The sequence below is a fragment of the Puma concolor genome, chromosome C1 (assembly GCF_028749965.1).
Source record: "Puma concolor isolate L17-30 chromosome C1, mPumCon1.1.hap2, whole genome shotgun sequence".
NCBI classification, from domain to species: domain Eukaryota; kingdom Metazoa; phylum Chordata; class Mammalia; order Carnivora; family Felidae; genus Puma; species Puma concolor.
The window spans coordinates 134,915,718-134,942,365 of NC_141674.1; the positions used below are offsets into that span (position 1 = coordinate 134,915,718).

The window sequence follows — 26,648 nt, forward strand, 5'->3', positions numbered from 1 at the left end:
ATATTTCCAAAGGATTTTCATATTGTAGGAGAAGACATATGCCACTATATGCAACATAAGGTTATCATATTCATATCTATCTTGTATGTCTAGGACAAATTTTATTTACTGCTAGGAATGTAGAATGAGATTGGTCTCACTGACTTCAGACGCTGTTCACCTTAACAAATGACCAGGGATATTTCTCTAACCAATTGTTTACCAACCTTGCACATCAAATGATCAAATGGAGAAATCTATCTGCTAAATGCAACATAAAGTTTTTCTTGACTAGATGACTGTGTTGAAATATAAATTTCTAAGTTACAAACTTATTTCTAGTGGCCTCTCCTCAAGTGAATTTATCCTAAAATCTATCTATAAATTAGATTAATTATTGTACTTATTGTCTCTTCTTTTAAAATGGAACTCTAACAGAAATATCTCTTTGGATATGAAATATGGGATTTGTATTGTACATGTTCTCTAACACCTGATACAGCTTTACAAACATTAAGGCACCCATTTTTGTCAGTGGTGGTTAAATAGATTTTTCCTATTCCACAGGTCTAATTGCTTTTAAGAGACATCATAAGAACTAAAAATAAGGAAGTATTATTGTTGTTGTATTACTCTGAGTTCTTCAGTATCCAATATATGTTTTGTCTCTAGGTCTATTTCTAGCACTCAAACCCTCCTTACTAAGAATGAGATCAGATTATGATTGTGTAGTGGATATATTAATTTTGCATGTGTTCTCCACCAGATGATACCTATCTATATTAATTATCTTGTATCTCGGTGTGTATGAATAAATCCCAGAGCTATTTAGGTCTTTGTATTTTGCTTCCTAGCTCTTTTGTCTTATAAACTACTATATGTCTCACTGCAATAACAGTGAATTATGTTTGGCAAACTAGCTGTCTTTATTAAAGGTGCGTTTTAATTGGACATTTGAAACAACCAGCTTTAAACCTGTGATTGGCCTTGATTTCTTTCGAGATACACTTACCACAAAAATGTACTCTGTGGGAATTTGGTAAACTACCTGATAATAGGATAAATCATTTTTAGTTTACAGGAAAAAGCAAATGCTTCATTATTTTGTTGCTATTATTTACTATATCAAAAAGTAAATATAATTTTAGCTAGCTATGTGCATGTGAGTCCAGATATCATTTGGCAAAATGAGTCAAGCGGGAAAACTTCCATTTCTTTGTGATGACACATCAAATATGTCCTTATCTCTAAAAGCATTAAGCATGAAGGAGCAAAGCCTTCCTACTTTGTTTTTCCAAGTAACTTTAGCATGAATACAAAAATCTAAATTATGATATGTTTACTCTGCAGGAGCCAATGAGAAAGAAATAGCCCTAATGAATGGTTTGACTGTTAATTTACATCTTCTACTGGTAAGTTTCCTTTCCCACCAATGTTTAGTATACACTCATTTGTAGAATCTGACATTTTTCTATCTTTAATTCATGAGCATCTGGTGGTTTACTTATTTAAAAATAAGTTGTGAGGTTATTTTCATTTTTACCAGGAAATGCTGGACTGTGATAGAAAGGCTTCTTCATAATCATGGGAGAGTTGACTCTTGCTAAGAGCTTTAAAATGATGAACAGTTCTTATCTCAGAACATAAGGAATAAAAGTCACAGTGGGTTAAAAGCAAAACTGCTTGCAAGCACACAAAACAATGATGTGCAAATGCCAGCAAACACTGAGGTTTTCAGAAAGAGTTTTCCAGTATGCTGGACGTTAGCAGGGTGGGATTATGGATCAGTTATGTTTTTGTATATTAATTTTGGAGGAGTAGGTTAAAAAAGAATTAAAAAATAAAACTAGCTTGGAGAAAAGGGATCTAATACCTTAAATGAGTTACTGTATTTAAAGTGTTTCATAATGCCTAAGTACTTAATAAATATGTATACCTTAAGATGTCAAATATATTCTTGATTTGGAATATGGTGCCTATAGTAACTGCTTGATGCTTTGAAAAATATTTTCATTTTTAAGCAAGTTTTTGGAAACATGTCTATGTAACCAAGGTGCACAATGACTATATTAATATTTTATTTTAATGAAATGAAGAAATGATTATGAAATATCCCCAGAGGGACATGTTCATGAATTATGTTAAACATGATGGTAAATAGCATAGTTTTAAGTCAGACGCCCTGGGGTTTGATTCTTAGCTAAGTAACTTAATGTCTGTTTGACCTTGTACAAGATTTTAGTGATTTCTAAATCTTCATTTTCTCCTTTGTGAAAATGAGAACAAGAGTACCTACTTTGCAGGTATACACGGAGGGTGAAATGTGATATGTGAAAATTGCTTTAGCACTTGGCCAATGATTAACACTGAGTTAACAGCAGCAATCATTCCATTGCTATTGTTGTTATTGTTATCTTCTAGGAACTGTGGGGGGGAAAGAAAGGCCCCCTGAACAAATAAGCCACTTCTCCCTGGTGCCTCCAAAATGCCAAATGTCTCATGTCAGGCCTGAAGTACTTTTAGTTGGACCTAAAATAAAATCTTATAAAATCATAAAGCAGTGGAAATATTATGTACCAGAAACCAAATCAACAGCCTAAGATAAATCAATATAAATAAGATTTATATAGAACATGATATTTCAGCCTCATGATAGAGAAATCACCATTAAAAGCACTAGGAAGATAATTTATCAATTAAAATTTAAGTAAAGTTTGAGAATTTGTTTTTATCTGATTCACATTGTCTCCCAAATTTGCTTTTCCATTGATAAATGTAATGAACCAATACCTTTATCTTTTTTGTAATTCATTGGAAATAAGGCTAATTGGCAGAGGTACCCTTGATAGACATGCAGACGTGTAATTAAGTAATGCTGGAGATGTGTAATTAAGTAATGTGGTATACAATGAACACAGGTATAAATTGTGCATTAATGCTTTTCTCAATAAATCCATTTCATTGCAGCTATCATTTTTTAAGCCTACACCAAAACGGTATAAGATTCTTTTGGAAGCCAAAGCCTTCCCTTCAGATCATGTAAGGATTCTTCAAATTATATTTATATTCTTTCTACTCTTCCTAGAGGAGCACACCATTTGCCTGCTTTGAATGTTTATTCACTAATCTCTTCCAAGTAACCTTACAATAAAAACATCTGTCAAGTGCTTTTGATTAGGCATTTTTAAAATATAGACTGTAGGGGCGCCTGGGTGGCGCAGTCGGTTAAGCGTCCGACTTCAGCCAGGTCACGATCTCGCGGTCCGTGAGTTCGAGCCCCGCGTCAGGCTCTGGGCTGATGGCTCAGAGCCTGGAGCCTGCTTCCGATTCTGTGTCTCCCTCTCTCTCTGCCCCTCCCCCATTCATGCTCTGTCTCTCTCTGTCCCAAAAATAAATAAAAAACGTTGAAAAAAAAAATTTAAAAAAAAAATAAATAAAAAAATAAAATATAGACTGTAGCTTTTTTTTTTTTTTTTTCCTCCTGTTCAAGTAAAACATGTGTTAGGGGAGGAAAGGATTGAATAGGAACATTGATTTATTAGTCTTTTTAAAAACATTGAGTGAACTGCTGGTTTAAATCAAGTGCAGTTATAAATGTTTTATTAACTCTTGTTGCTGTTTTATTTTATGAAATCAAATCAATACATACCCCAGTGCTTAACCCTTCAGCTACATAGAATAAGGATATAAACTTTTATTTGTCGATAGCATGCTAGCATAATTATTGCTGCTTTATTATTGAAAAAAAATATTTATTAAAGATTAAAACTTTTTTTTGTTGTTCATTAAATCTTGCTACTTTAAGAAATTTGATTGTTCCAGACAGAGACACAACTAAAAGTGTATTGCGTGTTTCAGATTTAGTGCTAGACAAATTTGATTTCTGTCTTTCTGTTATCACTGCTAACTATTCTAACCCACATCTTGTAATTTTAAGTCATTTAATCATATTAATAGCCATTACTTCACTAAAAAGGATGAAAACCCTAATATTAATTATTGCTTAATAATTATATATTATTGACATTATTAATCAAATTAATAGCCATTACTTCACTAAAAAGGATGAAAACCCTAATATTGAGAAAAATTCAGGATCCCTGTAATTTCCTGTTCCCATTCATATCCTGTAGGCTCAGGGAAGGGAAATTTCTGATCTTCTTTCCTTTTATTAGTTACTCTTTTTAGGGTAAAGCCTTTCTTTTTAGGGTAAGCCCTTTTTATACTCTAGTTCAAACATAGCAAGTCCACAGTACTCACTCTGGTTATTTTGTAAGCTCCATTTTTGACTTGTTAGGTGACAAGACATCTTCTAAAAATCACTTGGAACACCCTAAAGTCTAGATGAAAAATGTAGTGCTTCAAGGAATGTTCATATTCCTGTGTATAAACTATATTAAGCAGTTCTTCTCTGATGTGTTCTGTTTAGTCACTTTTAACCTTGACCTTAAAGTTAATATAATAGTGTGCTTTTATTGTCATTTTATTATCTCTTTTTGGAGTTATTTTAATGTATTTCTGTGCATTGGACTTGATTTAATAAATCATTCTTCTTTTCCAGTATGCTGTTGAGTCACAGCTTCAACTACATGGACTTAACATTGAGAAGAGTATGCGGATTGTAAAGCCAAGAGAGGTATGAGAGAAAGATAAATAAATATTCATTATGCTTCTATTTGGGATTGATTTTTTTTCTTCAGTTTCCTCAGAAGTTTATTATCTTCATTACTTTAATAGAACTTTCAAGAAAATATAAAAGACCTATACTTCTGTTACTGTTAGCTAATTTTGCTTACAATGGAGAATTAACTAAGAGGTGTATTTATTTTCATGTTTCAAGGGATGGTCATGTTACGAGCAAACTATTTTCCTTTGAATACCACTAGAGTCTCTCATATTCTTCAGTGAGATGGAAAGGATGGCAAATTACATATATCATTTTCAGTTTCAAGCGCCATAGCTTATGGATGCCTTTAAAATGATATTGTTGAAATATCTCTTTTTACTCTTAAGTATCAGATGTTGTCCTTTGTGCTTGACTCAAAGCAGGTGTAGAGAGGGATATGGTTTAGTGGAAAGGACTTGGGCTTTTCAGCCTGGCTAATACACTCCACAGAAATCCCAGACCCATCAACTTATCGGGCAAGGGACTTTGAGATAGTTACTTTATCTCTCTGCAATACCTTCATATTTAAACAGGTAACAAAGGAAATACCTAATCAGGTTTGACATATGTTTACGATCTAAAATACTGTGTACTTTACATTAATAGAGATGTATGTAAGGCTAAGTTGCACAGACTTTGACATATGAACCTTGTAGCTTGTGTAATTTGGCATCAAGAGATCTACACAGAATAAATTGTAGGTCTCACAAATGATGCTCCCAGGCTATTAAGCCAATGTTGAACAATTATTTCTTTCAATTCAGAATACTTTGAGAAATTAAAATCTACTCCATTTAGTTCTATTTGCCAACATGCAATAAATTAATGGAATGGAAAGTTCTCATACCTGTGACAGCATATCTATTTCATACCTCATATAAAAATTGCTAATTTCTACTAAAAATGAATATAGCCACTAATTTACCAGACGTTTTAATGTTAAGAGAGACAAGTGTTGTGGAACCTCATGAGTTAATCATAATCTTGGGAACATTCTTTAGCATTACGAGATTAGAGAAATTCAACATCAGAGAGAACCACATTCTGCCATTAAAAAATATATTTCTTATTTGCTTTATACTGAATCCTCAAATATATAGATTGTTAATATATAATACTTCTATTAATCTTCTTTTTGAAATTATGGTGGACAAATATATTAGATTCTTCCCAGAAAAAGGTTTTGGATTACCATGCTATTAATTTTACTTAGAATTTTTCTTACAATTACTGAAATCATTCTTTTTACATATAAAGTATACATCAGTTAACAATTTAGAGATTTCAGCATCGATACCATTTTTATAGATTTCAATTTTGTAAACAAGTTCCAAGCTTCTAGTAGAAATTAAAGTGTGTGCTGTATTTGTGATATATATGTGCTTAACATGGGACATAGTAATGGACAAATAGCAACAGTTACCAAAAATTAAAATAACTGAAGGAAAATTTATGAATACCTTAAGGAGTTTCCCTCAGATATTAATGGAGTTAATTATACTTTGACTTCAAAACTATGTCAGATTTAGCACAGTAGAAAATTCATAAAAACTTTATGAATGATTAAGAATGATTAGGACAAGTAGATACTTTGTATTTATTTAGCTGATTTCTTTTTGCTCAAGTTGTTTGCAAGACCAAATCTAAATTAATTAGCCATTTTCTCTAAGTAAGCAATAATTAGTCTTAGCTGGGGATAAGTAGGGAAAACTAACCTTGATAATATTGACTTTTATTGATATTTCCCTTGATTTTTGGATCTTGATCCTTAGATCAATGTGGAGGAGAGTTTCTCCTTAAAGTAACAGAAAATATTGATTAGGTTATATTCAGATGAAAGATCTATAAGGATTTTTTATCCTGGAAAAAATTGTGATAGGTTGATAAATGAAATAATAATTTTCAAGAAATTTTCGCCATTTAATATTTCATGGACTTCTAGTACTTTCTGATACTTTACTGGATGGGAAGGAGGAGAAAACAATTCGTAGGTATGGAGATACTGAAGATTAATTGAAAAACTGAAGAAAAAACTCAAGTGAGTAGGGTTTTGCAAAGACTTTACTTTATAAACATTTTTTTTACTATTTTATTATCATTTCTTATAACAAAAACCATACCAAAATTCTGCTCTCTTGTCAGATTTTTGACGACCATTAATCTGAAAAAAAAAATTGTCTTTGATTGTTCTTAGGTGGGAAAAGTTCAAGGTGAATTTTATTTTTTTTTATGTTTATTTGTTTTGAGAAAGAGCCTGCATACTCACACATGTAGGAGAGGGGTAGAGAGAGAGAGGGAGAGAGAGAGAGAATCTGGAGAATGCTCCACACTCAGTGCAGAACCTATCATGGGGCTTGATCCCAGGACCATGAGATCATGACCTGAGCCAAAGTCAAGAGTCTGACGCTTAACTGATTGAGCCACCAGGTGCTCCATCAAAGTGAATTTTAGATTGGAAAATTTGAAGTGATAAATTTATTATTGTGGATTTGGTGTAATTTGTGTCTAACTTGACTTTAGGGGGAAGAAACATTGAGAACAGAGGATATCCTTGAAGTAATTGAGAAGGAAGGAGACTCAATTGCAGTGATCCTGTTCAGTGGGGTACATTTTTACACTGGACAGCTCTTTAATATACCTGCCATCACAAAAGCTGGACAAGCAAAGGTATGCACATCATTTTCTCCTTCCCACATTGCCCAAAAAAATCACTCTACTGAGAAGTATGCTAACTGCACATTGTAGTGAAATCTTTTTGTTTGCACCCATGTAAAATTATTTCAACAGTTAAAAGCAAAACAAAACAACACAGTAAGTCTTACATTAAAAAAAAAAAATCTGTAGTCTTTTGCTTGAGGCATCTCTTTTTAAACCTCTTTTTGTCACTTCTATGGCCTCACTTCCTTACTACCTTCTGCTCTCCTAAAGTTTGCCTCTAATCAGTAAGACAGGTGAGGTTTCTGCATGCAGGTGATGTCATTTGTACTGAGTTATGCCATCACCAGGCACCAGACAGAATACTTCAGAAAATAACTGCATATGCCAGGATTGTTCGAAACACAACGCTACTACTTTGTCATGCTATAACTCATTCTAAATATAACTCAGTTCTCACTTAACCCTAGGTGCTCAAAGAAAGGGAGATGCAGAATAAAAATTAACCATCGATTTTTACACAGTGTACTTTTAAAAAGCCACTTTGTTCTTAAGAATGTTGAGAAATTATTATCCTGCCAATAACGAGAATTTTTCCATATGTATTACTAAATCACACTTAAATTGCTTACTATTTTGAAACTGCATCTTTTTATATAAGTGTTTATAAAAAAGTGTTTTTAGTGTTTGTTTGCCTGAAAAAGGAAATCAGAGGATCAATGTTCAACAGTTACAATTTGTATTTAAAATCCTTACATAACAGTTCTATGTGATTCAACGATGAAATTATGCATTTAAAAAGGTGACAATCGAATTTTCTTCTGAACATTAACAAGTTATGGGATTAATATATGTGTGAGGTCTAGTTAATATATTCAGTTATTGAAGCTAATGAATAGAACTAATGAAAAGAAATTTAGCACCGTTATCCGCCGTCTCTAGGAATTTCCAACCACGGCTTCCAACTGGTTTGATGGATAACTGTGAAGGTGGTGCATTACGAAAGATATAAAGATAATGTCTTCTTAATTTAGGCTTTAAATGTTAAACACCAAAATAAAGAGAGGTCAATAAAAAATTATATTTTTCAGTGCTATGCGAGTAACCAGCAGTCCCTGATCCCCTTAGTGTACATGCATGTCTCATTAACCTTCATTGAAATGAGGCAGGAAGATAGAGAAGAAAGACCACGGGCTTTGGAATCACAGTCTGAGCTTTAAACCTTAACTAGGTCATTTAATTGTTATATGATCTCAGGCAAATCACTTGACTTTTCTGAGCCTCTTTCACAAGTGTTAATTTGGGACAACAGGACCCACTTCATAAATCCAGTGTTGAGAAGGAAGAATGTAAAGTATCCACTGTATTGCACACATTCCACTGTTTAGTTAGGGAACCCTCACACCTTCTACTGACCTCAACAAATACAAAGCTATGGAGTGTGGCTCAGATATCTATTTTCTTTTATTTCCCATTTAAAAGCAAAATAAATTTGTTTGCTTAGGTGCCACAGGTAATTCTCATTCTTAACTACTTTGGTTGCTAAAACCGTTCTCTTGGTATTTTTCAGGCTCTCTTTTACTTAAAAAGTATAATAAATGCCTGCCACATGAAATTCTCATTGAGCTTTCAGTCAAATGAAGGTAGGAATGAGCAGTTCCATCTAAATGTAACTGCACAGAAGTGACAGAGACTATGCGAGTGAAATGGTGACAGAGTAGACTTCAATTTATCCATTATCAAAATTATTCTAACACTCCTTTATACTCTTTCTTGCTAGACAATTTCCCACATTCCCAATGGATGTTGAGAAAAGTTATTTGAAATGTACACTTACATAGCTCTCTTGGGTGGTCTATGAAGATAAAGCTGAAGACAAAGGCAGAGAGAAAATTAAAGGTGTCAGTCAAAAACGAGTTAGGAAATCCTGGGGAGAAAATGGCATAAAAGAGTCACTGTGAGAAATGGCTAAATAAGATTTAAAAAAGAAGAAAGTTTCCAGAAATGAAGTATGGCAGGAACCAAAATGATCTTGGGATGGAACAATGAAAGTCAACAAGAATAGTTTTTATTTCAAAATCATGTGAAAGGAAAGTGGGGACAGGAATTGCACATATACCAAAATGAGCACACATCATAAATAAGTGGCTTGTTGAGTTATTCTGAACCCTTATAATCATCATCCACTTTAAGAAACTTCTAGAACATTTATGCCACTCAGAATTCTTAGTTGTGCCTTTTTCCAAAGGTACCACCAAAGGTACCACTCCTGACTTGCAGCCATTTATATTAACTTTGTCCATCTATAAACATGTTAATATATCCTCTTTTGTATCTGTCTTATTTGCTCACTATTATGTTTCTGAAATTCACTCGTGTTGTATGTAACAGTAATTTTGTGGAGATTTTGGTACCAGTAGTTTTATTTTTCTTTTCATTTCAGTATATTGTTAGAGTGTATGAAATAGATCACAATATTTTTGTTTTCCATTCCTTTTTTTAAAAAACTTTTTTTAATGTTTATTCATTTTTGAAAGACCGAGAGAGAGCACAAACAGGGTTGGGACAGAGAGAGAGGGGGACACAGAATCTGAAGCAGGCTCCAGGCTCCCAGCTGTCAGCACAAAGCCCAACACAGGGCTCTGACTCACAAACTGTGAGATCATGACCTGAGCCAAAGTCAGACGCTTAACCAACTGAGCCACCCAGGCACCCGTGTTTTCCATTCTAATCAAGACAGATATTTGCAGTTTATTTCTACTTGAGAGCTATTGCAATAAATGCTATACTGAACATTCTCGCATATTTTTTTAGGTAATCATTCACACCGATTTCTGTTAAGTATATATACTTAGAATTGAAAATCTTGGAAATAAGATATACATATGTTCCATCCTAATCAATAAAACCAACTTTCCAAAGGGTTGTATCAATTTGGTATATATGCCTATCAGTAGGTATGAGAGTGTCTGCTGCTTTATATCCTCACCAATAGCCAATCTGATTAGTTTGTAATGGTAATGCATTGTAGTGTTAATTTGCACTTCCCTGACTATTGATGAGGTTGGGATCTTTCAAATGTTTTTGCATGAGTACTGTCTTTTATGAAATACTTGTTCAAGTGTCTTGCCCAATTTTATATTTGGTTATGTCTTTTTTATTTGGTTGTAGGTGGTATAGAAATTGATTTTGAAGCATAGAAAAAATACAAGATTTCTAGTGATCATCTAAAAATTAAAAATAATTAATGAATCAAAAGAACAGTTGATACTATAGTTTTGATTCATGTAACAAATTTCAGATGCTGAGGCTTTTCTTAAATGAGAAGGCCTGAGGTGGTGACAAGTGGGGCAGGCCAAGGAAAATTAAACATAGCATCAGGTTAGAGAATCACATTATAAGGGAAGGTCAGCATACAAAAATAGATCTTAATTTGAAGATACATTTTTATTTTTTCTTTGAAGCCATCTACTTTATTTCATATTATTGGCCAACCCGCTATTTTGGACCTCTGCCTTACGTCTCTACTTCTAAATTTTCATATTCTGTTACTTGTTTCTACTAATCATTTCTTCTTTTCTACACCCACTGAATGTAATTGTTCCCCATTGTCCTTTGAATTACTATCCCTAGAGATTTTAACCACTGCCAAGATTCCATTCTCACTGCCAAGTGAAACTACAGGGTACTCCCACACTCAAAAATGGTTATTTATGCTCATCTGTGTCTTAAACCTGGATATCCTACATGCACTTTGAAGTCAGCATGCTCTAGTTTGTATCCCCCTAAAACGTCCCTACTATTTCATGCCACCACCCTTCTGGACCTTTACAGGCAACTCTAACATGCTCCTCTTCTGTGCCTTTTCAACCAATCACTTCTTAATTCCATCCTCTCAGGTTTGGTCTTTTCTTTTTTTTCCAGTTTTTTTTTTTTTTTTTTATGTTTATTTATTTCTGAGACAGAGAGAGACAGAGCATGAGTGGGGGAGGGGCAGAGAGAGGGAGACAGAATCAGAAGCAAGCTCCAGGCTCTGAGCTGTCAGCACAGAGCCCAACACGGGGGCTTGAACTCACACACTGTGAGATCATGACCTGAGCCGAAGTCGGTCGCTCAACTGACAGCCACCCAGATGCCCCTGGTCTTTTCTTTAATATTCCTAAATCAATTATGAAGTTTTTACACTTTAAGAAACAAAATGCCCGTGGGAAATTAGCCAAAAATTAGGAACTTCTTTTTCCCATCATTAAAGATTTGAATTAGAAGCCTTCTGGGATGCAGTAAGCAGTTGAGTAACGTCTAAATGGCATCTCCAGGGCTCTCTTGTTTTTCTTCTTAGGCTTCTCACATCACGGTCACAAGACAGTTGTCCCAAATCCAGATATCACAATTCTATTTAAGGCAGAGAGAAGGAAGGAAGGAGAAGTAGCAGTGCAGCTTAATCTATCCCTTTCATCCAAAGTGCAAAATTATTCCCAGAAAAAGCTAGCAGATTTCTACTTATGATTCATTGCCTTCTGAAGTGGTAGCTTCAAAAGAGCATGAGTAAAGAAATTTTTAACCTTTATGGTTTTATAGTAGAAAGAAGTTAAGGAAAAGGGGTTGGGAAAGAGTTTGAGTTACCAACCCACAGTATTTCCCATTTTGACCCTCATGGGGCATTTTTTTTTTAAACTTATTTCCTCTTTCCTCTTCCGTCCCTTCCTAATTTTTCATTTTTTGCTTCCTTTCTTTTATTTCTTTCTTACTTTATTTTCTACCTCATTTCACAAAGCATTTGAAAATGATTCACAGGAAACTGATTAGGCAACTAATGAAATATAAAGAGAGAGAATAAAGGGAGAATCTCTGGATCATCTGGAGAAATGAATGGACTCCCCATAAATTGTAATTTCTTAATTTGGATTAGGATAAAAAAAAAAAGGTAACAAATAGAGGTTATTTTCAATGGAAATTCTTGGTATATTAGGTAGACTGGGTCTTGATAACAAATAAATAAAGCCATAAATGCTTTCACTGTGATAGATGTCCTTTTATTGTCATGCAGCGGCCAAGAATTCACTTTCTCTCATGAAGTGATCCAGGTTTCCAATGACTCAAGTTTGTGTCTGAAGCGGTAGCTTGAAAAGAGCATGAGTAAAGAAATTTTTAACTTTTATGGTCTTATAGTAGAGACTTGTATACCCTGGAGCCTCCATCTGGATTCAGCCAAAGGAATGGTATAAAAGGATGTGAATGGAGCATACAAACTTCTTAAAAGCACTAACCATGACAAAATTTATTTCCTTTTATATTACATTGGCTAGCACATGGACATTTCTGGGAAATGAGCTATATTTGTGCACTCAAGAATAAGAGCTATTAGTTTTGCCACACCTGGAACTGGGGTGTTTTGTCTTGCTGATGGAGTAGGATACTTATTCTGAGGTGCAGCGTAGCATTTGCATTAATAAAAAGTTTAGATAGTGGAGACAGAGTCAGACCTGGTCTTGCATTTATGTCTCTCCCTTAGTTTATCATAGTTTGGCTGTCTTAATGAACTTACCAATGTCACTTCACTTCTCCATTAATAACTGGGGAAGGTAAGAGTGTCTGTTTCCCAAGAGAATTAAACAAGTTACTATTCTCACAGCACTTAGTATTTAGTGCTTAGTAAGTACTCAAGTAAATGTTAGCAATTACCAATATATGAGAAAAGTCATATTGGAATATCCAATCTACCAGAAAAAGAAATAATGGATCCTTAGACAGAAAGTGAAATATTCAGAATTTTAAACTAAAGACTCTCACTGGACACTTCCATACTGGAATACAAAACAGTAATCTAAACAACATGGCTAAAACTCAAGAGATTAGATTGAAATTTTATAAGGTTAGGTAATGGAATAATAGAAATTGTAATAATCGTATCCCTAAAAAACCTCAATGCTAACTGGTTATACTCCACCTTCTCTCTTCCATGCCATATAAAATGGCCTACAACATACTGGAACTCATGGTGCCGGGCAGACAGTGGGTGCCAATAAATATTTGTTCAATCAGTGAATGATTGATCCCCTTATTTATCACACTTTTACACTATATTTCACTATACTTCTATGCATTCTAGCATGTTAGTTTTCTTTTAGCCTACTGAAAATTGAAATGCAAATGATGGCTAAAATAATCTAAATCTTGCAAACGTGCACTTTAATTTATTAGCTTCTACCTTGTCCTGTGTCACTTTCCACTGAGGATGAGTACAAACATCTCTTAGACCTAATCATAAGCTGCTTAAATTATTAATAAATAATAATCACTAGTAGAGCCCAAACAATTTGAATAAAAAGGAATTAATTTTGGATCCAGAATAATGTAAGACAAAAGCCGGAATATAAGTGAAAACACCATTCCTAAAAAGAAAGACATAATCTAGCTTTAACATCACTTAGTAAAATCTGAAACATCTAAACAACACTCACATATAAATGATCACCTTATCAAACTATCCATTTATCTTTAAGGAAGGGCTAAATTCTTTTTTTTTTTTTAACGTTTATTTATTTTTGAGACAGAGAGAGACAGAGCATGAATGGGGGAGGGTCACAGAGAGAGGGAGACACAGAATCTGAAACAGGCTCCAGGCTCTGAGCTGTCAGCACAGAGCCGGACGCAGGGCTTGAACTCATGGACCGCGAGATCATGACCTGAGCCGAAGTCGGCCGCCCAACCGACTGAGCCACCCAGGCGCCCCAGGAAGGGCTAAATTCTTATTAAAAACAATTTTCAGGAGACAAATGATTGACCAAGCCTCAAAATTCTGCAGAAAGCTTGGCTGAGATGCTTCTATTATTAGAGATTGGGCATCGACTCTGTAAAGGACAATTATGATAGAATAATATCAACAATACTTGCATGGGATTTGAGCAATGGATCAGCTAGGAAAAATTAGTACCAAATATGTTTGTATATATAACTATAATATAAATTGGCATGTTGTATGAATTTTTATGCATAAAAATTAACCTTTTCCAAAACGGTTTAATATTAGAATGTTAAATATTAATTAATCTTTACTAGAAATGGTAATGAATACAACTATTCTATTAAAGTTACTGTGAGCTCACCTAATATGATCTTCTCATTAGTGCATAAGGAGAATCATGTCTCTATACTCTCTACAGTAGAATGACATGCATTTGGTTCTTGTATTCATTCTTTTTATCAGTAAATATTTAAGTAGTAACTTATAGTAATGGAGGTCCAAATAGAAACACCTAATTTAGCCTGGAGTGTCAAGGTGATGACCTTCTGGGAGAAGATGAGACCCGAGCCAATTCTAGAATTATGGATAGGAATTAACCAGGTAAAATCCCCTCCAGGTACCTAGCTTTGTGTCAGGGCCATTCCAGACAACTAAACAAAAAAAAAAAAAAAAAAAAAAAAAAAAGAAAGAAAAAAGAAAAAAAAATTGATTAGATTGCCAGAAAGCAAATACTTTAGTATAATTTGATTGTACAAAAGATTGGACAGTTAGAAAGGGTATGATAAGAAAGGAATCTATAAGACAGACAAAGGTAAAGAAGGGCTTACTGAGCTTTATTATATATCTTGACCTTCTCCCTGAAGACCCACAGAGAGCCACTGAAAGCTTCTAGACAGTAAAGAAACTAGAATTTGTTTTAATTTTAAAAAGAAATTTCCTGCCTACAGGAATCGGTAGGAATGCGATAAGCATGGACAGAAGTTAAGAGGCAATTGCAGTTGCTTATACAAGAATTTGAAAAATCTCTATCATGATACAGTTCAACACGGGGGTACCAGATACCAGACTTATTTCATGCTACATGAAATATTTTTCAGATCTCTCATAGAAATCATTTTTATTTAACTTTATTCTCTCAGTCATGTTAAAAACAGGTTTTATATAAATATCAGAAATCAAGCGTCTGTACTGAGCTCCTGCTGTTTCACCCAGATTTGGTTCTATTCACAGAATCCAAGGATAAAAGAAAGACGATAGTGTAGATATACACATAGAAATAGAGAAAAGGGGAAAAAGGCCAGAGATGAGATGAAATGTCCCATTAACTAAACATCCATTACTTTGGGAATAATGAAGGATTATTCTACTCAGAAATACATAGTAAACTGTATCTGTAGTCTTAAATTCATCCAGGTTGGATCCTGCAAACAATAAGTCAAAATATATTGATGAGGATCAGGACCCAAGAATCTAAAAATTTTGAGTTCTTTCTAAGAAGTTTTCATCAGAGGTTTTAAGTTTTTCATTAGATGGATCGTGTGAGAAAGACAGATTAATTCTCAAAAAAAAAAGGGGGGGTATTTTGGATTCAAGACATTATTTTAGAATTACAGATCTGGGAAAAAGCAAGCCTCCTCATTGCCAATCAGGATTGTTGCCTCTGTGGCCACTCCCATCAAAGCCATGGTAGATAACTATTTCTCTGGATCTAGCTTTATTCAAACATTTTGCCCCCTCCCCCCCCCAACTCCAAATGAGATACTACACTTAGGGTTTTGTTTTTTCTTTTTTGTAGATGATATGCATTTTATAAAATACTTCAGTTGTCTAAAACCTAGGCTATTTTCTCCAATATCCCATTGTTCACACCACTTGATTAATCAAAGGAAGAGTAATGTAAGTCTTTTGTTAAACTGGAAAATGGAAGTGTTTCAACATGAAATATATACACTAGTTCTAATTTATTCACTGACCACTGTAAGAATGGAAAGGCAATTTTGTGCCTCACAGCAAGGAAAGTGCAATTTCAAAATACCTTTAAGCAGAAAAAGAAAAAAAAGTCCTCAACAAAATATGAGAGATTTCCCTTAATGTCCTCTTCACTGTTCCCTCCTTTAATCACTTAAATTATTTATGCAAACAAGATTAAAAATATCTAGCCTCAGGGCCCCTGGGTGGCTCAGTCGGTTGAGCATCGGACTTCAGCTCAGGTCATGATCTCGCAGTTTGTGGGTTTGAACCCTGATTCTGGCCCTGTGCTGTCAGCTCAGAGCCTGGAGCCTGCTTTGGATTATGTGTCTCCCTCTTTCTCTGCCCCACTCCTGCTCACACTCTGTCTCTGTCTCTCTCAAGAGTAAATAAACATTAAAAAAAAAAAAAGAATATCAAACCTCAGTTGAGTGAAGACAAAATGTTCATTTTCTTAGCAAATAATCTATCTTAAGTAAGGTGGTGAACGAAGAATATTACTATCATATTGTCCGTAAAAATAAGCTTCAAGGGAAGAAATTAAGGATGATATCTTCAAGAATTATCCTATGGACTCCTCTGAAATATTATCAAGTTCAGTATATAAGTAAATTTACATATATAAGTAAATCTAGTTGAGAAATTTGCCATGTAAATTGACATAGCAATCACTGGAAAATACCTTATGAAAAATCGTATTTTCATTTCACATTTAAATGGGGCTCTAATATAGGTATTATTACCTTGTGATGGATAAATTAAAGAGTTGCTTCAAATCCACTTTGTAACAGGATGGGTAGATAAAGAGAAAAGTAAATGTTAAAAGTCACCATGCCTTTGAAAAGACAACTGCCCGTGTTTGGGAATGCTGTGATTAGATCCATGTGTCTGATAGATCTATGTATCTATTAGATGCCCTGCCTCATGTTTGTCCCACATGATGACCACCACACTTCTGCCATTTGTGGAATAAAATCCAAATCACTTGAGCCTTTTATGATTTTGCATATACCTAAATTATCAGTATCACATTTGCCTGTATTCTCCTTCATGTAACTTTTTTCAGCTAAACCAAATGTTTCATAGGTTTCTTGCCCAGTTGTCATACTTTCTGTTTCCATGCCTTTATTCTTAGCTTTTCCTCCTCTTAGAATTCCCACATGTGAATTCTGTTCTTCCAGCTTAACCACTACTTGCTTTACAGGTTACAACCTGTCCTAAAGATTTGTGTTGTTTAGCCTTTATACATGCATTCATGGTATATCTATTTTTTCAATGTTTATTTATTTTTGAGAGAGAAAGACAGACCATGAGTAGGGAAGGGGCAGAGAGAGAGGGAGACATAGAATCCGAAGCAAACTCCAACTTCTGAGCTGTCAGCACTGAGCCCTATGCGGGTCTTGAACCCATGAACTGTGAAGTCATGACCTGGGCTGAAGTCAGATACTTACCTAACTGAGCCACCCAGGTGTCCCACAAACATGGTATATTTAAAAAAAAAAAATCATCACATGTTAACAATAAAAAGTCAAGAGGTTTTATATAAAAATTCCTAGTTTCAAATATCTCCTGAGAAATAAAAAGGTTGACAATACTGGATCATCATTTGTGTAGAATAAGTGGCAAGGCTGGGTAATAGCTCTGCCCATTAAATGGGATTTGAGCTCTTCAGCACAACTCTTATCTGTAGCTATTGACCCTGGCACTGAAGCCGTGACAGCTGGCATATGTATTTATGCTTATATTACAAGAAAGGGTAAAGTGAAATATTTCTTATAGGCCCAACTCATATACTTCTTGACTACCTCCTATAGAAAAATGAGTGTGCAATCCTTTACCTCCATCATCAAAATTTTCTTGCTTCCCTGTGTCAGGCTAGATCTGTCTTTATATTGTATTTTCATAGCATGATGGAAAATGTATTATTGACCACCTTTTGCACTATCTTGTAATTATTTCTATGCTTATCTTAAGTCTCAAATTTAGGAAGCTTATGTCAGCAGAGTGTTCAATGACTGATTAAAAGTGGACCCTATAAACTTCACAGACACATGCTAGTGCTTTGCACATAATCTCTTATCTTTCTTTAAATACATACCTGTTTGGCCAGTGGATGAATAAGTGTGTACACATCAGCAAGGATGGGTCAAGCTAATTTTATGGATCACATGCTGTATAAAAAGCACAACTGTGCCCCCATTTAAGTAGAATCAGAACATTTGGAAGAATTATTTATAATGGGCAACTATCCTAAAAATCAAAATATGTTTTGTAAATTTTGAGCTCTTTTTCAAATTCCATTTCTAGTCTTTGACACACTTAGGACATGCAGACTGCTCCATTAACTCATTAAATATTAAATGAACTAAATTAAGCTTGAAAAATTACCTTGAGCTATTTTTCTCATCTTGGGTATCTGAAATAAATCAAACAAAGTATTTTGTGTGAGGTCCTTGCCAGCTGGAGAAAGACTCTAAAAGAGAACACTGCCATTCAATTTGTTTTATTTTTTTCCCTTCAGTTTTATACTTACTTCCAACAATATATAGAGACAACAATCACTGCTTTTTTTCTGGTAAAAGAAATAGCAGAAATTTACTCTTGAAAGCACACTCTTTGTTAGAGTAAGACATTTTTACCTGCAAATTACACAACACTTAGGAGTCTCAAGATTTTTTTTTTTTTTTTTTTGCCTTTTCTGTCTCCTAAATCCCTTTTTCTCTCCATAAGCTGTTGGCTCTGTCTCATACCTTCTTAACTGACACATTTCTCTTAAATTTCAGTAGCAAATTGACTCCATGCTCCCCACCTCTGACTACTCATCTATGGATTTGTCAGTGTCATCAATATGTACTTTAAGCAAGTCCAACTAAAAGGATTAATTTAAGTTTCTACAATAGCACTTTATACAAATGTGAATATTAATAGGCACTGTTGAGGAGGAAAATTTTCCTCTACCCTCAAAGATTGTTCTGGGTGGTCTAACAAGTTGACCTGAGACAGGTTAGCAGGAGAAAATAAAATTTGATTTTGTACATATGAGAACCCTATATACATAAGCGATTCAAAGATAGAAAAGTAAACTGAGGTATATATCCCATCCACAGCTAAGGAATTGGATAGAGGCCTGGAGTTCAATGGGGAGGTGGGCAATTCACCCGGCAACAGGAAGAACGGATGTTTGGTATTTAAATGTCTGAACTGCCACAGAGTTGGGCCATTCAGATAAAATTTATCTCTGCTAATAACTCTTATTCTGAGAAAAACTAATTTAGATTCTCTTAAGTAGTAACTAGGGTAAATATTTCTCTTAAGTTTGCAGAGTCTTGATTGCCTTCAGCTCAAAATATTCCACATGCCAAAGTGGCACGTTTTGGGGACACTTGCTCTAAACTCTTTCATAGTAGAATAAATGAAAAGAAATTGGAGAACATAATAAACTCAGGCTGGATGAAAGACTTTCAGAATAAAAACTGACTCTGAAATGAGATAGTAACAGAGATGATAGAGGCACCTTTTACAGAGATCTTTATTGAGTATTATAATTATTATTATTATTTAGCATTTGTGTATGCTTTTGAATCATAGGACTTGAATCCATTTTGGAAAATTAAGTGCTTCAAGACTATGGCAGAGGGGCACCTGAGTGGCTTAGTTGGTTAAGCACCCAACTCTTGATTTAGGCTCAGGTCATGATCTCACAGCTCATGAGTTTGAGTCCCATGTCAAGCTCTGCGCTGACACTGTGGAACCTGCTTGGAATTTTCTCTGTCTCTCTCTGTCTCTCTCTGTCTCTTTCTGTCTCTCTCTGTCTCTCTCAAAATAAATAAATAAACTTAAAAAAAATAAAAGACTATGGCAAGAAGACTTACTAGCTTTCATCTTCTTCCCCTTCATTCCTACCTTCCTCCAATACTATCCAATTACTCCCTAATTATGAACTTCTTTGGAGAATCCCAAGATCAGAGATAACTGGTTAACCTATTACTGTTAATCCACCATTTATTTTTACCATCTATATAGAGTTGACCAACATGCACACACACACACACACACACACACACACACACACACACACACACGAACTCACTCACATATACTATAACTTTTTCTTTTTTTGTTGTTCACTTTCCTCAAAGTTTGCCATCAGTTTTTCTTTTTAAGGTAATGTTGTCCAGATTTATAACACTGCAGTTCTTTGATTGTTTCCTATGATTTTTATACCAAACCAGGAATGATATTCACAATATTTAAAGACCTGATTGATATGGTGTGGAAGCTGTAGTTCCCCCAACAGCCATGGAAATGTCACATTTTCGTTAATAGTACTCTTTACTAGCCTCGAAGGGACTTATAGGCATCTGTAATTTACCCACCATGATGTTAATGCCACTGCCTTGGGCATCCACTGGTGTTTGGACATGCACTATAGAGGGAACATGAAGAGACTGGTATGTATGAATGGCCACAAGCTAGCTGGAAAGCATCCCTGCAGTTATCTCCTAGGAATCATGGGACCTATCACTATGGGTGATTACTCAAGTGGATCAGGACAAACATTTCAAGTATTTTATTACTTTAGCAATTATATGAGCATCCCAATGCATACCAGCTGACTATCAGCTCTGTGTATACCCACTAATATCTTGTATAATTACCTTTTCACACTAAAATCTGTTGCTTATTGATGGTCTTAATAATTTATAGGGTTTTTTTTTTTTTGATGAAGAAGAAACAAAATAGTTTCCGTCTAAAGTCAATTTGTCTGAATGAATCAATAAACTTATCAGGAAAAAAATTAAGTAGTACTATCCCATATTTTACTTTAATAAATAGACAAATAATGAATCAAACTTGAGAGACAGTGAGCTACCCCTTCACCTGGAAATCTCAGAACAGCCCTTGTGTGTATTAGTCCACTGGTTAGAAAAATGTTCGTATTGAGCTAGTGAAGATGGCAAGGAAAAAAAACACATAATATTCCTTGTTTTATTGGAGGGATTTTGAATGTATTTTTAACTACTATTGTCCAAGAAACTTCATTTTAAAAGATGTAGGTCTGAATAAATTGCTATGACATAAAATTGCCACAAGAACAAAGGGCTTCAAATAATATTGTTTTAAAATTTAGTATCAGTTTAGAGAACATCTACTGACAATTGTATGACTTTTTATTCATTTACTTATTCAACAATTATTTAAGTTCATGCATATTGTGTAAAAGTAGAAGACAATATGATTGGAAATTTACTGCAAGAGAGCTATGCAAACAGGGCTGTCAGATGGGATAGAAGAGAGAGTGTGGCAAAATAATCTTTCACAGAGGTTACCTTGTCATCAAAACCTGAGCTACCCATGCAAAGTGAGACTGAGAAAGGTTTTTGCAAATAGAGGGAGGTAGGTAAAGGGCACAGGAGACGTGAAGACTGAACCAGATGACAAAGGTCTTTAAAAGCCATACCGAGCAAAGTGAGTTATATTCTGAAACCAATGGGGGTTCTTTGAAGTGACACAGGGAATCTTGCACTCAAAACTGTGATTTAGCAAGCTTAATGCATGTGGCTGTGTCAATATCAGTGTGAGCTCTTTGGATAATTTTATAGAAATCTGTTGAAAAATATTTTATTTTTATTTAAAAAATTGCATTAAGTAGGCACTCAAATGAGCAGTTTCTGTTTTCACCTATTCATATTGTTTTTCTACCTACTCTTAAGAGGTAAAATAACGAAAATATTAACTGGATGAGTATGGAGAGGGTTTGGAGAACTATGTGTTTTTTCTTTATTTTTAAGATGCTGCCATCTAGTGAAACTTTTGAAAGATCACTTTTTGGTGGTCTCATTCAAGTTTGTATCTTCTGGTCCTTTCCTCAAAACAGTTACATGTTAATAATTTATGTTTCTGCCATCCATGGGGAAAGAATTGTACATACATTAAAACATATTGTAAGAGCCTCAAGTGATTTTTTAATGTGGTACCACAGATGTGACTACAGGGCTTTTAATAATGGGATATGGTAGGTGAAGTTTCATTGTTTCTTCATTGTGACATTCTTTATAAATAATTGATAATAAAATAAAAATGCTGCCTTTCCTGTTTCTTAAGTTTTCGAAGAAAAGTTGAGTTTTAAAAATATATATATAAAAAACTGAGTTGTAAATACTGTTTCACAAAAAAAGAGAAAAAAACCCTGGTTTTAATTAGAAATGTTGGCAAGAAAAAAGAGGATGTCAAGTTCAAACCTTTTTTTTTTTTCTAAATTTAATTTCAATATTAAAATGTATCTTAAAATACAAACAAAAAAATCTGTGTGTGTGTGTGTGTGTGTGTGTGTGTACTGAATTTAAACATTAGTCTGCAAACCCAGATTTTGACCATCTTTAAATCTTGATAGAGATTAATTGTGTTTCTTTTCTATCATTCTCTAAATTTATGACATGAATTGCCTTTTTTTTTTTTTCGAGAGAAACAAAGTACAAATCCATCCCCTCCCCCACAACAAAACAAAACAAAATCAGATATATAATACTGGTAAAAAACTTTTTCTTCTATGAGATACCAGTTCTGGCCACTTTATAATGAGTAAAGTTGCTAATTGACTCTTCAATATATTGAGTTTTCTTTATGAAACTAATTCTATATGTTAGGGGTCAGCAAATCTTTTCTTTAATGGGCAAGATAGTAAATATTTGAGATTTGTGACCCATGTGGTTTCTATTGAAACCACTCAATTCTGCTTGCAAAAGTAGTCATAGACAAAATTTAAACACTGAGGGGCACCTGGGTGGCTCAGTTGATTAAGTATCTGACTTTGGCTCAAGTCACCATCTCATTGTGAGTTTGAACCTCGTGTCGGGCTCTGTGCTCACAGGTCAGAACCTGGAGCCTACTTTGAATTCTGTGTCTCCTTCTCTCTCTTCTCCTCCCCAACTCGTGCTGTCTCTCTCAAAAATAAATAAACATTTAAAATAATAAAAAAATAAATGAATAAACAAATGAAACTAATTGTGTTCAAATACAAGGTTACCTTCAAAAACAGGTCATAGTTTGCATCCCTCTGTTCAGGGAAAGTACCTGTAATAGCAGTTTGAGGTTATTCTTTTTTTAAAAAAAATTAATTTATTTATTTTGAGAAAGAGAGAGACCAGAAGAGGGGCAGAAAGAAAGGGACAGAGAGAGTCCCAAGCAGGTTCTGCACTGTCAACAGGGAGCCAGACGCAGGACTCAATCTCATGAACTGTGGTGTCATGACCTCAGCTGAAACCAAGAGTCAGACACTTAACCGACTGAGCCACCCAGGCTCCTGAACATTAGTTATTTTTAAAAGGTGTTAGAAAAATCTAAAATTGGCCCCTCTGAAATTATTTACTGCAATAATTTCTATAGATAGATGTGTTTCTTCAAAGTTGCAGGAAATCTAAAGTTTTGAAAACATAATTATATATGTACTTAGTAAGCTAAAAATAAAAAAAAACTCACAGGTAAAACATTTTTGCAAAGTGAACTATTACCCCCATTTAATGATCAGGGATTTTTTAAAAATTCATATTTATGTACAAAATTGTCTTAATCACTATATTCACTATATTCTCAAAGTAAAACTTTTAACATTTTGATTTATAGGAAGTTAAAGGTTTTGATGTTAAGCCATTAAAATGAACTTATTGTTTGGGTACAGTCTGGGTAATATAATTCATTGCTTCAGATTTTCCTTCTGGGAACTCAGTAGAAACAGAGGGTTAGTTTCTAAAACAGTGAATTCTGCTAGGCAGACATACAGAACGCTTGGACAATGTAAACAAGTAAACAAGGCAAAGTCAAATAGTAAGAGGCTATTAGGGTCTCAAGTAAATGTATAGGGAGAACACAGTGTTGAGTCATAAAAACAGCATCATTTTTATTGGTCATCTTTGTGTCAACTGATCTAGGCATTACTTAGTCATAGAGATCCTGCTAAGTCTCAACTGAACTCACTCTTGCATCTCTTGGCCTACTAAGGAGAGGTGGGGAGAGCAGCTGATCCAAGCTGAGCTCAGGTGAGGAAGACTCTGAGCCAGCAGGTTGGCTAAGCAGGTCCTTGTTACAGAGATGGCAGAGAACAAGAGAAAACAAGCCCAATCTAATCACTCTAGTGCTTTGGACTCTCCTTGTATTACATGTGCTAACATTCCATTGGTCAAAATATGTAACTTGTCTAATCCCAGTGCAGAGAATTACATTCTGCCCACAGTGAGAAGAACTGAAAAATTACATGGCAAAGAAGATGGATACAAGGATGGACAAAGAATGAAAGCCATTAAGGCAATTTATCATATCATGTATATACTTGAATTAATTAAATTAAATGTGGGCATGATGTGGGATTCAGTGACAAACTGAAAACTACTATTAACTCCATCAGGTTAGAGGATATACTACAGCAGAGGTTCTCAAACTTTAAAAAATTTTTGAAATGTTTATTTTTGAGAGAGAGAGAGAGCAAGCATGCAAGCAGAGGTGGAGGGGCAGAGAAAGAGGGGGACACAGAATCTGAAGCAGGCTCCAAGCTCCAAGCTGTTAGCACAGAGCCTGATGCAGAGCTTGAACTCACAAACCAGGAGATCGTGACCTGAGCCGAAATCCAGAGTCAGACACTCAATAGACTGAGCCACGCAGGTGCCTCTCAAACTTTTTAGTAATGCACACATTTTACACTCTTAAAAACCATTGAAGACCTCAAAGAGGTTTTGATATTGTGTTTATATCTATATTTACTATATTTTAATTAAATACATTTATTCATTCATTTATTTTAGAGTAATAATAACAAATAGATTACATATATTTTTTTAATTTTTTTATTTTAGAGAGAGAGAGAGAGAGAACATGAGAGGGGGAGAGGGGCAGAGGCAGAGAGAGAGAGAGAGTGAATTCTAAGCATCTCTCCATGCTGAGCATGTATCCTGACATGGAACCTGATCTTACGACCCTGGGATCATGACGTGAGCCAAGTCAAGAGTCAGTTGCTCGATGGACTGAGCCACCCTGGTATCCCAAACACATTACATATTAACATAAATAATATGCCATTAGGGAAACAAAACTATGTTTTCTAAAACAAAATAAGAATGTTGTACACTTGGCAAATCTCTTTAATTTGGCTTAATAGAAGACAGCTAGTTTTTTATATCTGCTTCTGCATTCAATCTCTTGCTTTTTTTCCTTCATGAAGCATATTAAGAAAATCAGTCCTCATGCAGATAGATAGTTGGAAAAAGCAAAAGTATTTTAATAGTCTTTTCTCGTTAGTTACGACTATTCTTTGATACTGTACCAGAATTTGACAAGTTGTGGTATGCAATGTGAAACCAAATTACTAACTTTCTCTGCTTTGTTACATTAAAATCCATTGTATGGTTTTGTACTTTGAAGAGGTCTTTATCCATGCTTGATATGTAATATCAAACATTGGTTGTTTGAAAAATATTGGTTCATATTTTCCAAACACCTACATATTTCATTATATATTATTTTAAAAAGCACATGTTACTACTAAACTCGTCAGAAATATCTTAAATATTGGGAAGTGGTCATATTCATAGAAGTGGATACAAGTTTTCAAAATCCTAATTTCTCTTAGAAACTTTTTTCATTGGCAGCAAATACTATGACTTGTTTTCCTTGATTTGACACTCATTTCATTCATTTCCAAAAGAATGTCTATCAAATGCCCAAGTATGAATTACTGTTGTTTGTCTCTCAGTTGCTTTTTCATTAAAAAAAATTGTTCTCTGTGGAGTAAAGGTGGCTAGTTCAGCTTGCAACTCAAATAATTGCATAAGTGCATTACTTTGAGGTAACCCTCTTACTTCAGAATGTGGTCAAATGTTTTATGCATACTTCTCATGTTAAGCCCTAAAAATATGAGAACTAAGGCATTGAGATTTAAAATTAACTTTATCATTTTTACAGATGTCTCAAGGAGTTTTTTTAATGTTTATTTATTTATTTTGAGAGAGAGAGCATGAGCAGGGGAGAGGCAGAGAGAGAGAGGGAGAGCCCGACACGGGGCTCGATCTCAAGATTGAAAAATCACAACCTGAGCCTCAAGAGTCAGACACTTTACCAACTAAGCCACCCAGGCATCCCTTTCAAGGAGATTTTTTTTTTTTTAATTTTTTTTTTTCAACGTTTATTTATTTTTGGGACAGAGAGAGACAGCATGAACGGGGGAGGGGCAGAGAGAGAGGGAGACACAGAATCGGAAACAGGCTCCAGGCTCTGAGCCATCAGCCCAGAGCCCGACGCGGGGCTCGAACCCACGGACCGCGAGATCGTGACCTGGCTGAAGTCGGACGCTTAACCGACTGCGCCACCCAGGCGCCCCTCAAGGAGATTTTTAAGCAAAATTATCTTCTTATTTCCCCCTGCAACTAAATGGTTTCAGCATGCAGTGACTGCTAGTATGATCTGGTGCCACTGCCTTGATTGTGCTAACATGCCAGAAATTTTCCCATAACTGTTTTTAAAGTATCATTGCAAATGTCAACACAGTGAAGAAGGCAAAAATGTCTTCATATTTTGAAAACAATTTTGACCTAGAAGGATCTTGGGAATGCCCAGTGTTTTGTGGTTTACATGTTGTGAACTACCAAA

At 34.7% G+C, this 26,648-nt stretch overlaps 1 protein-coding gene across 3 annotated transcripts in view; it reads left to right on the forward strand.

Moving 5' to 3' along the window:
- The window catches only part of KYNU (kynureninase), a 115,331-nt gene that overhangs the window by 40,657 nt on the left and 48,026 nt on the right, over positions 1 to 26,648 (forward strand). For all 3 annotated transcript variants that reach the window (XM_086718492.1, XM_086718491.1, XM_025935306.2), the window contains exons 5-8: positions 1,330 to 1,391; positions 2,947 to 3,018; positions 4,541 to 4,615; positions 7,166 to 7,312. In XM_086718492.1, the coding sequence (XP_086574618.1) occupies positions 1,330 to 1,391; positions 2,947 to 3,018; positions 4,541 to 4,615; positions 7,166 to 7,312 (356 nt within the window). The remainder of the gene's footprint in view (positions 1 to 1,329; positions 1,392 to 2,946; positions 3,019 to 4,540; positions 4,616 to 7,165; positions 7,313 to 26,648) is intronic.